The following is a 17,846-nucleotide window of genomic DNA, read 5'->3' on the forward strand; positions in this document are numbered from 1 at the left end:
TTTATTTATACATTTGCCTTTCTCCCAGCCATCTGTGCATCAGGTCCATCTAGCTATCTATTTATCTGTGCAAATAAACATATGTACCAGACCTTCTTGCTTTATTATGGGAAAGAGAAGGAATAAAGTGCATGACTGAGAGGCATTCTGATGTCACTTTTAGCAAGATCATTTCTCTGTGAAATTCTGATGTCACTTTTAACAAGATCATTTCTCTGTGAAAATAGTATCACCTAAGGAGGCCATGACCTCACTGTTTTACAAATGCATGTATTTTTGGACATGAGCCTAATCACATTTTCTATGCTGGCAGGGGATGCTCGGACACCTCCCAGTACAATTCACGCCCTGTTCACAAGTGGCAAACCAGCAGCCAATTAATGAGCAGGCTGTTCACAGCCTGTTCACACCGATTTGCAGGAAAAGGCTATTTGCAGCCTTCAGAAGCTGACTCCCAGATGGGAATCAGCTGACAATGGGCTTCTGATCTCCTCTTTAAAGGGTGGGGGAATCAAGAGCCAACTCAAAGCTGATTAGAGGGATCAGTGGGAAGTCAGGTTCTTCTGATCTCCCACCCTGAAAACTTTGCTATGTTCTAGATTTGCTTAGATGCATCAACTTTTGGGGAGGGCAAGTGTCCAGAAGCCCAGCTGATTCCCCTTCTTCCTACACCAGGCTGTCAGCTTGGGCAGCAGAGAAAAGGAGAGAAACAATATCTTTCTCTTCTCCATTTGCAATAGGAAATCAAAAGCTGATCACTTCATATTTCCAGTTTCTGTAGCAATTTGTTGAGGGGGGGGATCAGCAGCTGATTTCCAGCTGATTCCCCATAAACTGTAAGCAGCTTCTCAGCCCCACCACCCCAAGCTTTGCTGTGTCCCAGTACAACAAAGATACTGGGGAAATGCTGGGATGTCAGATCCCAACTCCTAGGTGATCCTCTGATCAGCTGTGAATTAGCTTCTGACCAACAGGCAGCTGCAGAACTGTTCAGCAGTTGTTTCAGGTTGCCCCATATCCTTGATTGGCTCACAGTCTGATTGTGTCCAACACAGTGCTGCTGAACAGGTTTACTGCAAAATTCAGAACATCTCTATTGCTGACTCTTCCACTTCCATGCATCCAAGATTATATCATGCCACTCTGCCAAATCGTTATGGAACCATTATGACACTTAAATTATTACGTGAGTATTCGTGACCATTAATTAATATTAATCCATTAATTCTCTTGCATAATTGCTCAAAATTAAAATTCTCTGGTTGTGCATAAGTATGTAAATATCATCACATGAAAAGAGATATATGCGCTGTATTTCAGAAATAGGACTATACTGCATGAGGAAAGACCAGACAACTATACTGGTGAGGGAAAACTATGAACAGGATTCACTGGCTCACAGCCCATTAACATGACTTGTAGCTTTGTAGGACTCCAGTATACACTGAGTCTAACAAATATTTGTCCATGTTGAAGAACAGTGCAACAGGAGGACCAGTGGGCCTAGGACTGTGGGGGCAGTGGCTGGGCTATGCCTTCAACATCAACCTCGAGTGGTGCAGCTCAGGGTCATGGGCATGGGAGATCCCTGTCAGGAGGGTCTGGCCCAACATGCATTCAGCAGGGCATGGCTGGATCACAGTGTCAGCAGCCCTGGGTAGAGAAGGCATGCCCTTTGGCATGAGAGGGACTGACGAGGTTGGAAGGTGAGTGGGAACGAGGCTCTGGGGGAAGGGCCAACTTAAAAGCCTTAAAAGCTATAAGACTGTACTCATGAGGGTGGCTGGTAGAGGAAAAGTGTATTGTCACCTTGTAGTGGAGGCTGGGTGAATGTAACTACAGCCCTGAGGCAACAATAAAGCATTGCTTGGAGCTGCATTTGTGCCTAGTGTGCTGCTTTTCTGAGGATGGAGTCATGACCCTTGCCAAGCCTGCCGCAACCCTCTGCCCTCCAGGTGAGCCTGGAGGCACTGCGACCCACGATGAACAGTCCACATACTTAACAGAAATGCATAGTGTATGCCTGGAAAACTCAGCACACAGAGCTGTTGGAGTGTGGCATATACCCCTAAGAAAATATACTATAGGTGTGTCAGTAACTTTCTGTGAAGAAGGTTTATTTGCTGCACACCATGGAAAGAAGTCATACTAGAAGTATTGATGATCCTTCCCAGCATTGTGAAAATTACTTACAGTCTTTGATCCTTCCTGCTAAGGATTCTCCACTGAATCCAGCAAAAACTACCGTATGAACAGCACCAATTCTTGCACAAGCCAACATAGCAGCCACTGCTAGTGGAGACACAGACATATAGATGGCAACTCGGTCCCCCTTTTTTATACCATTTTTCTTCAAGGTATTAGCAAGACGGCAGGTCATATCCAGAAGCTCCCTGAAACATAAGATGTTTGGGTTTCACCTTGTTAAACAGTGTTTCGGTGACAAAGATTTAGACCTACAAAGAAAAATATATAATAGCTAGCCCAGCTGTCTATTGTAGTTCACACCTGTGCAATATTTATCTCTGCTCTATGTCAATCTCCTATTAATACTGAGATAAGGCTATAAAGAGTGGAATATGTTAGATCTAAAAGGATCAACAATACACATTGTAAAAGCAAATAATTTAGGATATTGTCTACAATTTAATTAAATTTCTATTATGTCATACATAAATTGACACAACAATTCTCAACTATGTGGGGATCAGAAATCAACATTTCTGCAGTATGGAAACCTACTGCGTTTTGACATAATGGGATTATTGCAGGGGTCCCCAAAGTGGGCCCTGTGGGTTCCATGGCACCTGCCAACGGGTTCCCTGGTGTTCACCCACTGTTTTTCGAAAGTGGGCAGGGCCAGGTGGGGCTTTTGCCCAGCAGGGCTTCTGATTGGCCACTGGAAATCTGGTTGTGCAGATTTGTAAAGAGCTGCTTCAGCAACAGCTGCCACCACAGCACAAGGATTCTTCACTGTATGTATTCAGGTTAAAAGGCATCCTGTTAAATAGAGCTTGTGCCTGAAATGCTGAAGTGCTATTAGACTGATGCATAACCTTGCTCTCTGACATTCTGTGTTGGCTCTACCTCCTGCAGCATCCATTTTGTAGTTGCAACCACCGCCTTGTGTCAGAATTCCAGAGGTGCCCACAGGTGTGAAAAGGCTGGGGACCCCTGTCGTATTTGGTTTTACCAACATTCCTAGCAGTAGAGACACTGCTTGAGTCCAAATATATAAAATAATACTTTGTTGGAAGGATGCTTTCTTGCTTAGATTCAAAATCTGGAGCCATGTGTATAGATTTTGCATTTACTTAACACCATGATAAGTTAAAACAGCTCTATGAAGCAGTCTATTATTCAACTTCCTAGCAAACCCACAGATTTTTGGGGTGAATCTTAAAACATCAACCTGCTGCAGTATACATAGGAAGTGATCACTGGAGCAACACCTATTTTGTTGTCCCCACCCCTCAGTGTCTCCTTCTGGTTGCCAGTGCTCAGCTGGCAATGCTAAAGAGCTCACTGAAGATGTGTTGCCATACAGTTAGTCCAAGGAAGCTGCCATTTCCTTCAAGGAAACTGATATCTGTAGTCTGGAAATCAACTGAAATTCCAGAAGAACTTCAATCCCTAACCGGAGATTAATAAACCTCCATTCCCTGCACCTTGGGCCTCTGATGAAAAAGGACTAAGAGTAGGAATTCTGGCTTTTCCTCTTCCCTGACTCTACTAGTGCAGAGTCTGAAGCCAAAGCCTCCTCAGCCTTCTTTCCCCCCCTTATGAACACAGCACTGTAGAAAAGTACCTGCTTCCTGGACGTGACCCAGTTCCCTCTGCTTTCCAACAGACTATTGTCAAACAAGTGGTTAGCTGATGAGGGATTCCTAAGGTGCCTAGTGTCACACTGCTCAGTTGTGAGTTGCTTTAAAAGGCCCATTTTCCATGGCAGGCACATCTTCCCTGTCTTTAGGGGGCATGGCTAGAGTCTGGTTCTGCCCTGCCCTACCCCCTGACAATACTGTAGACACAGGTTTACCACTTCATCCACTGTTTGCAAGAACCAAGCCCAAGTAAAGATTCAAAAACAGGTGGGTTGTCAACTGGACATTTCTCCACTGGCATTACTGGTTTTTCTCCCTTCTGACCGGTTGCCAGATGAGGTTTTTTTCATTTAACATTGGGAACAGATGCTAGCTTTTTTAACGTTTTAGTGCCTCATAAGGCAAAACAATTAGCTATGCTACACTTTTAAGAACTTTGGTTGCTGATGTCAACTTTCAGCACAAGTGTTTTTGAGCCTGAAAAGTAGCTCTCTAAACACTGTAATAGCCTTTGGCTGCCTTTTCTGCATACCTTTCCCATTCAACATCTCCTCAATCACAGAGAAAAAGACAACGTGGGCTGCACAGGAAAAGGGGGGAGACGGAGGGAGAGAGGGAGGGAGAGACAGAGAAAGAGAGAGAAAGAGAACACTCTAGGAGCTCCATTTGCAGAACATCCAGAATCACATCTGTTTTGGCTCCAATGCACTGCACATGTACAGGAAATATAGCCCCAGCTGCTGCTGCAAACTAAGTGCCCAGAAACACAGTTACAAACCTCAACAAACAGGAAATACTGCATCCCATGACTGAAATACCACCAGACTTGCTAACCATCGACACCTCAGACATCACCAACCCTTATCACTTCAGTGGATCACTTACACCAAGTCCTGTGACTGCAGTCAAATGCCGCCTGGAAACACAGCCTGCAGGTCTAGGACTGGACGAAAGGAAGAGAAAGGCCTAAGTGTTTACCTATGTATTTTGATGATGCTTTGCAACAAATCACAACAAGTGTCTCCTATATTCACTGAACAGGACATTTTGTAAGGAACAACTCCCTCCATATTGAACAACCCAAAATAATGATGGGCACTCACCTCCCACCATCCGCTCATATTTTCCCAGGTGACACAAGTAGGAAATAAGGATTATTTACTTTTCAAACATACAAACATATGTGTGTAGACATAGCAAATAAAATAATCAAAAATCACATGTTCTCATTATTTACCTCTAGCTTTGTTGTTAAGGAAGGCAGATTTGCCTTGCCTTTCGCTCCCCACCCTCTCCAACAAACTTGTTTTATCTTACTGGTCACCTGCTTGTTCTCTCTCACTGCCTCTGATAAACTGCTATCTGGCTAGCAGCAGCTGAGCGTGAACTCCTTAGCGTAGTCAATTTGTTTTGATAACACTTCGGTTGATTAGATGACAGACATTGTTAAAAGTATGCTATAAAATCAGACAGATTAGAATTTATTTATTTATTGAGACTTCCGGTCGATGGCTCCACGACTGCAGACACTCCTCCCGGACCTCCCGGGGGGGGTAGCCGCGCTCTGGCCGAAGAAGGGGGCGAGCAGGCTCGTTAACCCCCCCAGGATACCGGCGAAGGTGTCCTGGCCAAGGAGCTTTGAGGGGTAACCTCTTCGATGGCAGAATGCCAGAGAATCGAGGCTCCCCTCCGCTCCAGTGGTTCTTCGAGCTGAGAGGCTGATTAAGCACTAGTGAAGCTAACCAGGTCAAGCACAGGAGATCAAGCATTTAAAACGATGAAAGAAGAGTGGTCGGACAACCAGCTATGAACGTGAGTCAACCGAGAAATTAATTTTAAAAGAAAAGACGCTCCTCACCCCATCTAGCAGAACGGGAAAAGCGAGCGGGGGGGACGCCTCCCATGCGCATGGACCTTTAAACGAAAAGGGGAGGGAGCAAGCAGAGACGCGGAGTAAGCTGTTCAGATGTACTCACCAATGTAGAGAAGTGAATGAGCACATTGCAGAGACTTTTTAGAAACTTTTACAAAGAGTAAACAAACGGCAAAGATGGCGGGCAAGAGGGACAAAGACAAGCTGATTCCGAAAGTAAAAGGACTGGAGAGCCCTAAAACGGAAGTGACGAATGAGCTAGCAAAGACTATAGCAGAATGTATGCGCCCTCTGCTGGAGCAGTTGAATAACATCAAAGAACAAATGTCGGAAGTAACCAAAAATCTGACAGTGCAGCAAAACCAGTTGACAGCACAGCAGACCCAGATGAATGATATGATACAGATAATGAAGCAAGACAGTGAGAAAATCAAAGAGGTGGCTACAACAACGGAAAAAGTAAAGAAGAAAGTCCAAAAGTTGGAGTTAAAGCAAACTTCAATGGAAGATAAATGGCTGCAGGTGCAAATGGATAAGGCCAACATGGTCCTTCGCTTCCAGGGTGTGCCGGAAAAATCGGGAGAGAATCCTAAAGAGCTTATGAGTGAATTGTTGGCCCCAGCGACAGAAATGACGGCAGAACTGCTACTAAGTGAAATGGATGTGGTCTATAGATCATATTCAGGATATATAAAAAAGAATAATCTGCCTGGGGAGATTGTTGTGAGATTCTCGAAGAGGCACATAAGGGATGCAATCCTAAAAGCAGTTTCTGGAACACCCCTGAAAATGGGGGAAACCAAGATTAGAGTGCTGAAGGATATTCCATTTGACGTAAGACAACGGAGAAGGAAGTACAAAGAGCTGGTGACTTATCTTCAGACAAACTCAATTGGATACAAATGGTTATTTCCGGAAGGAGTGGCTTTCAAGATGAAAGACAAAAAATAAAGAATTGACTCTGCCTTTAAAGCCAAAGAATTCTTAAAGACTCAGCTGGGAAAAGAAGAGGGGGAAGGAAAAGAAGACAATAACAGTTAGAGTGGGAATTAGAGACGGAATCTTCCAGAGAGGACTCTCTGACGGCGCAAGGAGATGCAGCTCCCAAAAGCCCCTATAAGCTGAGGAAGAGACGAGGAAAACAGAAATAGAGGCTGAAGGACTCTGTATTGTGCCTCGAGGTTGCTGATGCATAAATGTGGTGATGGGGGGGGGTATGGTTTCTGAACAGCTAAATTTGCTAAAGTGAAAATGTGTGAAAAACTTGACTCTTCATATTGTTTTACAAGAGTTATGACTTAATGTAACTAAGCTTTATTGAGGATCTCCTCTCTTGGGTTTTTAGGTATAGTTGGTTTCTTTCCTTTCTCCCATATATGTAGTACCCCACCCTTATTATTTTCTGTAGTACTGTAGATTTATAAAAATAATAAAAAATTCCCTTCGGTGGCTCAAAAAAAAAAGAATTTATTTATTTATTTATTTATTGGATTCATACTCCTTTCTACAAAGATGTATCCAAGAATAGCTTGCATGCTTCTGTCCCATTTAGACAATCTTGCACATATGAAGACATCTGATCTCTTCCTAGGAATAAACGATGTATCTTCAGTTCCCTTCAGTATATCTTAGTGCTGTGGATAGGACTTCTACCTATCTGCAAATGCATTCCATGCAGCACAGGCGTGTTAATGCCTCTAACAAAAAAAGTCTTTAAAAGGCAAACAAAAGCAAAGGAGGAAGACTCAAGTTGCCAGAGGGTGAAAGGAACATAAAGCACTGACTTTGGGAGACTTAGGTTGTCTTTCCCCAGCCAGCAAGGACCACAGTGTTCTCAAAGCTTGGTTTCTTCTGAAGACAGCCAGTGTGGCATAGTGGTTAAGTGTTGGACTAAGATCTGGAAAACCCTGGTTCATATCCCCACTATGCCATGGAAGCTTGCTGGGTGGCCTTGGAACAGTCATGTGCTCTCGGCCTAACCAACCTTACAGGGTTGTTGTGAGGATAAAACGGAGGAGAGGAGAACGATGTAAGCTGCTTTGTTCCCTACGCTTCAAAATATTCAAAGAGCTTTAACTCTGAGTCTAGCCAAAAGAAGTATGTTTAGAAGCCATTTACTTTGTACAGCTCACACAGGGAAGTTCTCAGTCATGTTGATGTTCCTACTCATGGTGACACATCAGGAATATTTTAAATGTTCCTTACTACCTGTGCGGCCCCCATCTCTCTGAATTACCCTGGTGACAGGGGTACAGCATACATGGTAAGGATCTTCATGTTCTGCTTCCCATGTAGCACTGAACAAATAAGTAGGGATGGGCTGAACCATGAACAAATATGCTCGTTCGTGAGCCAATATGCTCTTTTGCAAACCAAACCGGTTCATGAGCCATTTAAAGTTTAAACCCCAGCTTTTTGCACGTAGCAGAAAATAGGGATTCCAAACAGCTAAGATGTTGGAAAGCAGGGTAAACCCCTGCTTTCTGCTCTTCGTGAACCACCATAAACCACCGCGAATGGCATCAAAATTTGTGGAAGTTCATGGCAGTTCTTCAGTTCACAAACATCACTTCGTGAACCGTGAACCAGCAAAAATTCATTATGAACTTTAGTTTGTCAGCCAGTTCATGCCCATCCCTACGAAGAAGGAGAAGAGGAGATTGGATTTATACCCCACCCAATATCAGGTCCAACAGTCAAACAAATGGAGCACAGTCTTCCAAGAAGCATATACTTTATTGTCAGTACTATTGGTCAGGAATACAAGCACTGTTAGGAATGAGTAAAAAGGGAAAGCTTACTGAGATATACACAGATCAAACAACCCCCCCCCCACCCGTGGGCCAATTGGCCTGATTCCCGCGGGCGGGAAGGAATAACCATGCAGCTGAGCTGGGAAAGCAAACCAGCCACAGTTGATTAATATGTTGAGTAATATGAAGTTGATTAATATGAAGACACTACTACTAGACAGTGGTACAAGGTTACAGATAACAGAAGAAGCGAGGCAGGGAAAGGAATGCGGCACCCAGTCATATGCAGGTCAGGAGGGTGCCCCCAGTCCATAAACCATATGGTAGCGTAGCTGACACCCTTCACTCGGGAGTCTCAGAGCACCTTACAAATTCCTTTCCCTTTCCCTCCTCACAACAGACACCCTGTGAGGTAGGTGGGGCTGAGGGAGCTCTTTTGAGAACTGCTCTTTCAAGAACAGTTCTGACAGAACTATGGCTTGCTCAAGGTCATCCAGCAGCTGCAAGTGGAGGAGTGGGGAATCAAACCCGGTTCTCCCAGATTAGAGTCTGTGCACTTAACCACTACACCAAATAAGTTTTTTCATGGCTTTGGACTAAGAACTACCTGTCACAGGTATAATCAACATGTCATATTTCAATATAAAGTTGACCAGTTGCCAACGTAACATTAGGCATGCTGAAGTTGGAAATTTGCAGTACAATTCTAAGCTACACCCTTCTAAGTCCGTGGATTTCAATGGATTTTGAAAGTAAAAGCCTGTTCAGAATTGCTCAGCTAGAATTTCAGTCACTGAACCTGCACAAACTTGCAAGGTTGTCCCAGGTGAACAGGTATCATTATACATTTTATGATCTAGCTATCATCCACCTGTTTTTAACCACATTCCAAAGACATAGGGACTCTTGTGTTTTCTTAAGATGAGGCAACGATTTCCTCTGATTCCCCCCTCACAATGCAGACACCCTCCAAGGTATTTCTGAGAGTCCACTGATCCCCAGGAACTAAATGTTGAGAGGCTCAATGGGTTGCTGTGGGAGGTGGGAATCAGCAGAAACTGCTGCCCTGCTAAACAAAACTTAAGGTTGTCTTTCTGTGATTGGATACAGGCCACTACGTATTTTATGATCTACAGAAGTCAATTATTTCTCATTTTATAACACGTGAAGCTAACTTCTATACAACCTGAAAAGTTTATTTGTGCTATTCTGTGATAATATAGAATACACATACGATTTTTTTCTTCATGTATCTGTAGATATAATTCACATGGCCCCATCTGTGGATATTTAAATGTGGAGATAAGAGCCATGAACAGGCAAGATATATCTTTTTACAAAGCCAAAAAAAGCCCCAGGCTGCAGAAAAATCTGAAATCTTAAAAAAAACAACATTGAGGGGGGTTAAAACCCAAAATGAAAGAAGCTGTGTCTGTAGCTTTAAGAAATTAATATAGCTGAAGATGGGAAAATATAAAAGGTGGGTGGGTAGGAAGAAAGGAAGCACAGAAAAGTTCCAGGAGAAGGAAAAGAGAAAATAGTGGGGGGGGGAGTACACAGGGGGAAAGTGAAGTGCCCTTAGGGTTGCCACGTCTTTTTGACTCACCGGCGGGGGAGCATCTTCTTGATCCGGGAGCTGCATCGGGAAGCGTGTGCCGCGTGCGCTTCGCACGTGTGCGCCGCCAGAACGTCACAGGAAGTGACACACGTCGTAGAGCACGTTGGTGGCATGGCCCAGATCGTCGGGGGGGGAACCATATGGTTTCCCCTCCCGACGATCTGGGTCACACCCCCAACGTGCTCTACGTCATGCGTCACCTCTGGTGACGCAGCTTCGGGGGGCGGAGTTCCCCCTGGGGCCCGATTCCGCCGCGGCGGAAATCGGGCCTCCAAAGCAGGGTTCCCCCCCCGCCCCCACTTGGCAGCCCTAAGTGCCCTCCACAAATCCTTCTAGGTTCCCCACCACAGAACTAGGCCCTGCCCTGCCCAGTGGCCAGCTCCATGCAATCTGAACAAGTGCTTTCATAGGGTTTGTAACACTTGCTCAACATTGTCTTGTAAAGTAAACACAGACACACACAAACATATATATCCCTATTTCTTTAAAACAATCTGGTACCTAATACATCTGCACAGGTCCCTCCTTCTCCCCAGTTTTTATACTTCATATTGCCTGGTCTTAAACCGGGCTACAGGAGATGCCAACACAAAGTCGAGCTGGATGGGAACAATCTGTTCCCCGCAGGCACAGCTGATCCTGCTTGGGTTTGCTTCTCCTGCAGTCCAGTTTAAATCAGGTTGCAGGAGAAGCCAGCCCCAGGAGCTGCTGTGCCACGTGGAACGCATTACTCTGCATGGCACAGGAGATTCTGGAAGGGCTGGCTTCTCCTGTAGTTCGGTTTAAACCGGACTGCAGGAGAAGCCAACAAAAAGGCCAGCCTGCAGGGAGCAATCTGCTCCCAGCGGCATAAGCAGATCCTGGGACCGGCTTCTTCTGCAGCCTGGTTTAAACCAGACTGCATAAGAAGCCAGCCCCAAGCCAAACCGGAGGGAACAATCTGTTCCCCACCAGCACAGCCAATCCTCAGGCTGTCTTCTGCAGTCTCTTTAAACTTTAAAGGGTCTGCAACAGAAGCTCCACAAAAGACAGAGAGGCAGGAGCCTTTCCACTGATTTTGGATCTACCCAGTAATTCCCAAATAGATCCAGGATTGGGGGGGGTGGGGTGTTTCCCCAGTATTTTTCAGGTGGATTTTTGGCTCGGGTATATCTACATGCACACTCCTATACTGGCGAAGCCCCAACTTACTAGGCATTGATTACAATTTTAAATTCCATGCTTTCTCTGTAAAATGGACATAACCTATCTTCTGGATGAAACCCTATATCATATTTGAGTACATGCAGATTGCAGAAATATGTCTGGGTTGTTCCCCCCCCCCCCCATTTATAGCAATACTTTCCATTGTCCCTTAGAAACAAAACATGTTACATTTCACCTCTATTAAAATCTTTTCTTAATATTTTTCTTACCTTAAAATACTTAACGAAATATCAAATAAGAAAATTAACAAACATCCTGTATTGTTGTTTTCAACCAGGAGAAATCAAACCACAGAGAGGATAAGGCAATGGAAGCCAAGATTCCATGAGGATAAGGCAATGGAAGCCAAGCAACCACCAAAAAGGACATGAAGTAATGCATTACCCCCAAATCCCAATAAGCCCAGGACCATGAAGCATTACAAGGGTATAGGGGAGACTCTCTCTTGATCATCTCCAGACCCTGTCAGGAATCCATAAGGAAACAAAATCTAATAAAATGGTACTGCATAGAGAGGCAATCTGAACCCCATAACAAACTGTACAATCTAGGATCTTGTCTTGTGACTCCATGAGATCAGGACAGTGAGCACTTGTGGGATATCAGCAAACATCTTAGAATATTTAACAGATCTCCAAGACAATACCCAGCCATCAGATACAGTGATCCAGAAGCCCTCTTAATCGAATTTCTAACAAAAGGAGCATCTCCTGACAAAACTAGCATAGCTCCCAGTATAACCCTTATGTGGCAACCTCCTTCCCTATCTCTCCAGAAAGGGAGCAAGCTGAGGGGTAAAAAACCCAGGCTTTAGACCAGCATTTTAGGTTCAACTTCACCATCTCTATCTATTTAAAATATTTATATGCTCACCTTTTCCCCAAGTATCTCAAAGCAGGTAACAACAGTCAGGGCTATTTTTGGGCAGGAACGCACAGGAACGGAGTTCCGGCTGGCTCTCAAGTTGGCCACGCCCAGCAGGAACTCATTAGCATAATAGGCCACACCCAATAGCAGGAACTCATTAGGATTGGCTACATTAGGGGTGTGTGGCCTAACATGCAAAGGAGTTCCTGCTACAAAAAAAGCCCTGGACAACAAACAAGGTAAACAGAATAACAAGCAAAAGGTGGGTGTGGCTGGATGAGCACACTTCTGGTAACATGGGGGTGCAGCCTAATGTGCTAATGAGCTGTGCTGTCAGGGGTGTGGCCCAATATGCTAATGAGTTCCTGCTGTTGGGTGTGGCCTATTATGTTAATGAGTTCCTGCTGGGGATTTTCTACAAAAAGAGCCCTGAAACAGTATTAAAAAACCTTGACAGCTTGGTTATCCTCGGGAGCTGGGCAGAACATCCATATTACATCAACTCTGCAATCAACTCCATTGGCTTTCCAAAAGTTACTAATTCAAGGTATTGGCTCTCATATACAAAATGCTTCATGGCCTTGAACTGTCACATCTGCAAAACAACTTCTCTGCTTATGTCTGTTCATGACAATTCCGCTCAACTGAGCAGGGTCTTCTGCAGGTGCTGTCCTGCAGATGGGCAAGAACAACAGCTGCCCATACGTGTGCCTTCTCTGGAGTGGCCCTGTGGAACAACTTGCTCAAGGAGATCAGGAAGACTCCCACACTCCTGGTATTTCGCAAACTATATGTAAAAGAATAGTTCAGGAGGGCATTTTGATAAAGGGAAAAGGTCTACATGGTAATAGAATGGTCCAGAAAAACGCACTGCATTTCTACTGATGTAATACCACGTTCTACATTGTTGAACAAGTCATGTTTAATATGAATGCTTTGTTCAGAAAAAATCCTGCAATTTCTACTCCTGGTCCTAGTGCAATTCCTAGTGCTTATTAGACATACTGCCCTATTGATTCCATTGATTTACATTGTGTAATCCGCCTTGGGTCTCTTTGAGAAAGTATAAATAATTTAAATTAATAAATAATAAAATAAAGACAACATCCTTTTTTCCAGGATGCCCACAAAACTCTCCATAACAGCTAGAGAGAGTAGAGGCCCCCTAACCTCTTCCAGGAAACTGTCCAGAGGAATGGGACAGCCACTTTAAAAGCCTGAGCCCATTTTCCCATTTTCACAACTTGAAACAACCCAAGGCTTAACTCCCTTATCCCCTTACTCCAAATTTGAACTGGTCTCACATACACCAGGCAATTAAGTTCTAAGCATAGAACTCCCAGAACATATTTGATCAAAGACCAAGGGAGACAACAAGGATTTTAGAACATGTGAATCAGCTCTCAGACAGAGAGACTGTCTGGGGCAATCATACTGAACCATCCCCAAACATCCCATCATTCCATAGGCAACTCCTAATCTATCCTTTTGGAAACTACACTGCTAAAAAATTTGCTGCACTTGCCACTATTTCTGTATTATGTAAATTCTTTGGCCTGGCCATTATCAAGAAAAGTGAAAAAAATTATACAAAGAGTGAACCAGCTCTTCTAGCTAGTAGTAAATATTATCAGTTGTTTTACAAGATGCTTTCTGAAGTAAAGTGAGAGCACAGTACCATACCTGTAAGTAATTTTCTCTTCAGTGCCAGGCTCATCTTTTTCCCAGATCAAAGCCACTCTGTCCGGAGATTGGTGTGCATGCTGGTCCAAGCAGTTAACTATACATAAACAAATTGCAAATCATAGCATCTCATATGTTAATGAGGTAAAGTGTCTAAGACATCAATTATGGTGTGCTGTTAGGAGAAGGGAATATACAAATTCAAAAAATAAAATCATACAAAAATAAATGTTGTTTAACTAGATACATTTTTAAACACATAGGCCCAATCCAGATCTAGTCAAAGGCAGCAAGGTATAGCACACAACTAGTGACTGTGCAGGGGGATTCATATTCCCATCTGGATTCATATTCCCATCTGAACATGTACATGCCCATCCAAACTTAGAGCACTGCAGGTGGGAAGCATCTGAATCCAGATGCACAACAGATCTATATGCACAGTTCTCAATCCAGCAAGAGAATCCATGAGTAGAACTGCTTCCAAGCACAGATCTCCTTTCTGGATCAGAATGATAGTAAATCATTAGGAAGTAGTTATATAATCACAAATATTTATTACTCGGAAGGTTTACTTTTGGCTGTCTGAATTGATGCTTGGCATTTCATCTAGTAAAATCGTTACTGCCCTAGCGTGGAAGTTCAAAAGCTCCTGTATATCTATACCCATCTAGGTTAACATGACCCTGAATAAAAAGCAGTCCTATTTATCTAAACCAGAAGTCCCTAACTTTTTTGAATCTATGTGCACCTTTAGAATTCTAACACGGTATGGTGTGCATAGCCACAAAAATAGCTGCTGTAGGACATGGAACCAGACACAAAATGGCTACTGCAGCTTACCTACAGGCTGCGCTGCTGCCAAAGCAACGTTTTAAAAAATCTGCACGGCCAATCAAATCACCAATGGCCAATCAGAAGCCTTGCTGAAGAAAAGCCCCTCCCACTTTCTAAAAACACTTGGCCGGCACCAGCAAAGGTGTTGGCAGGCACCACAGAACCCATGGGCACCATACTGGAAAACACAGATTTAAACTCTGATAATCCAGATATTTTCAACATTTCAGAATTCATTAAAATAAATGAGATTGCGTTGTACAAGCTGTGAAGAAACACATTTTTTCTTTGGGGGTTTGAAATGAGCAAAACCTTCACTCTGAGTTTTAAAAGTTTTTCCCCACTCTCTGGGCAGAGAACAGGCAGTAAGGGAGGAAGTCAGTTTAGTTGTTTTACAGATTTACCCCAGCCCACCTTCATACAAATGCTAATAGGTCTAGATAATGGGATGGTCAAGCCCCCCCCTTCAAGCAGGGAACAGAGACCTGGAGTTACAAACTCCTTTCCCTTCCCCTCCCCACAACAGACACACTGTGAGGTAGGTGGGGCTGAGAGAGCTGTGACAGAAACTGCTCTTTTCAAAAACACCTCTGACAGAACTATGGCTTGCCCAAGGTCATCCAGCAGCTGTGAGTGGAGGAGTGGGGAATCAAACCCGGTTCTCCCAGATTAGCGTCCGCACACTTAACCACTACACCAAACAGCAGGCACATGCACATATGCACTCTTGCGCTTATGCGAATATTGGCAGCTACTAAAAAAAACAACCACACAGCAGAAATGAATCTGCTGGTTCGGACTTCCCATACGGCCTCAGTTCGTGACAGGGGAGTTCAGACAGCCAGAAAAGCAGAGTGGAAGCACTGGCATCAGTAAAGTCCACACTTTCCCCAGTGCCTGGTTACTCTGCTTCTGAAGCGGGGCAAAATGGGGTGGCCACGACTGAAGCACGGAAGGCAGATGTCGTTGATGATCATGCTCTTTAAATCCACGAAGGTACCACAACCATATCACTGCAAACTGCTGGTGTGACCACAGCCAGAGAGAGGGATTAAAATGTGGAATTTGCTACAAGAGGATGTAGTGATGGCAACAGGAATAAACAACTTTAAAAGGGGATTAGATGGATTCAATAGCTATCAATAGCTACTAGCCATGGTGACTGAGGGGAACCTCCACATTCAGAGGCACTAAACCTCTGAATCCCAGAGCCAGGAGGCAACAGCAGGGGAAGGTCTCAGCCACTATGCCCTGTTCTTGGCCCTCCTGAGGAACTGGTTGGCCACTGTATGAGACAGGATGCTGGACTAGATGGACTATTGGTCTGATCCAGCAGGGTTCCTCTTATGTTCTTAAGTGGAACTAACAGAACAGCTGTGAATATTAACAAAGACATAATCCATGAGGCAGTGCTGCACCGCAAGCTCTATTAAAACAAATGGAAGTTGCCAGCAGCACTGCCTGCTTCACTAGGTCATGACCAATGACTTTTTAATGTGGTTACTTTGTTCCAGTGAATTCTCATAATAAACCACCTATGTGTAATTATTTAAGGCACCTGCCCTGTAGAACATTAACTTGTAAAACGCAGAAAATGCAAAAGACTGTGGCATTTCTGGAAAATGTTACCTATTATTTCACTGTAGCTTTCCCCAGAATAAGTCTAAGATCATTATAATGAAGTAAGCTGAGCACTGTCTGGGGTTAGTCATCCAGAACATACAATTCCAGTGCCGTACCAATTGCAGTAGCATCAGTCATGCTACTCCTCACCTACATTATGTACTAGTATCATCCAAGAATTATTGTAGCTGATGCTTTTGTTGAATATGTAGATTATCTCCCAGAAAGCTCCGTTCTGTTTGCCAGATAAGACATGACTTTTGTTGTTGTGATAAAAGATGCTGTTGACGCAGCAACAGCTAACACAGGCTTCAGGACACTATCTCCCTTGGGAAGAATTAAGAGTAATTTAATTTATAATGGGTCACTGTGGATTTAAAACTTCATCCCATCTTTGTTTTTTGTTTTTTTGTTGAACATTGGCTAATTTCTAAAAAGGAATGTTCTAGAGCTAAAACTTGCTGCAAGCCTTTTGGTGGAAAAGGCTTCTAGCATGTGTAAGACCAACAAAGTTTAATTCTGGATATAAGCGAGAACTGACTTAGCATGTTTAGTGAGATAAAAACCCAATATCTCTGTTAAGACCTGAGGGTTCCATTGTCCTGAGTGTTATAATAATTCCAGTTTGTTTATGAAATTCCTTTGCAATACAAGTTATTACAACACTCAGGACAATGGAACCCCAGAGCTAACAGAGATATCAGCTTCTTATCACTACACATGCTAAGTCACTCAGGTAAAGGTAAAGATTTCCCTTGCTCGAAAGCCAGTCGAATACAACTCTAGGGTTGCGGTGCTCATCTACGTTTCAAAGCCGAAGAGCCAGCGCTGTCTGAAAATGTTTCCATGGTCATGTGGCCAGCATGACTAAATGCCAAGGCGCATAGAACGCTGTTACCTTCTGTGACGTCCTCATTTATTTATTTATTTATTTTTATTTATTAATTAAACTTATATCCCGCCCTCCCCCATAGGGCTCAGGGGAGGACTAGTTTCACCTTAAAGGACTAGTTATTGGGGAGGACTAGTTTCACCTTAAAAGTTCTCTTTATTTTGTTTAATAGGGTAGATTCTGCTGCCACCAGGAAATTTTAAGGATTTCCAAACAGCAACTGTGTAACTATGTCACTACTATGTCACTACGTAAAACAATACTTTATTCTCAGCTAGTATTTATATTGTTTGGAATGCCATGTGGATTGTGGTTGCACAGGTGTCACAGGGCACCTTTTAAGTAATGTGTGAAAATTCCAGTGATTAGCAATATGTTTCCCTTCTGTGCCTGTGGCATATATTCATTTACGTAGTGATATTAGCATACATGGTGATTTACAAACTGATATAAGCAAAAGGCAAATCTGCGCCACGTTATTTAGAATCTAATTTTAGATGTTTTGGGTAGAGAGGAAAACAGAGGGAGGAAAGAGGCAATAAGAGCAAGAGAGGATCTATAACAGGGGTGGCGAACACGTGGCTCTAGAGCCGCATGCGGCTCTAGAGCCACGTGTTCGCCACCCCTGATCTATAAGATGAGCTTAAACTTTGGCAACATTCAGATGTCA

At 43.7% G+C, this 17,846-nt stretch overlaps 1 protein-coding gene across 1 annotated transcript in view; it reads right to left on the reverse strand.

Moving 5' to 3' along the window:
• Positions 1-17,846, reverse strand: part of ACSS1 (acyl-CoA synthetase short-chain family member 1) — a 90,526-nt gene that overhangs the window by 46,437 nt on the left and 26,243 nt on the right. Inside the window, exons 5-6 of the mRNA XM_015427672.1 lie at positions 13,825-13,921; positions 2,194-2,393 (exon numbers count right to left, since the gene is read on the reverse strand). Of these exons, the coding sequence (XP_015283158.1) occupies positions 2,194-2,393; positions 13,825-13,921 (297 nt within the window). The remainder of the gene's footprint in view (positions 1-2,193; positions 2,394-13,824; positions 13,922-17,846) is intronic.

The sequence above is a fragment of the Gekko japonicus genome, unplaced genomic scaffold (genome assembly GCF_001447785.1).
Source record: "Gekko japonicus isolate JY-2015 unplaced genomic scaffold, Gekko_japonicus_V1.1 scaffold174, whole genome shotgun sequence".
NCBI lineage: Eukaryota > Metazoa > Chordata > Lepidosauria > Squamata > Gekkonidae > Gekko > Gekko japonicus.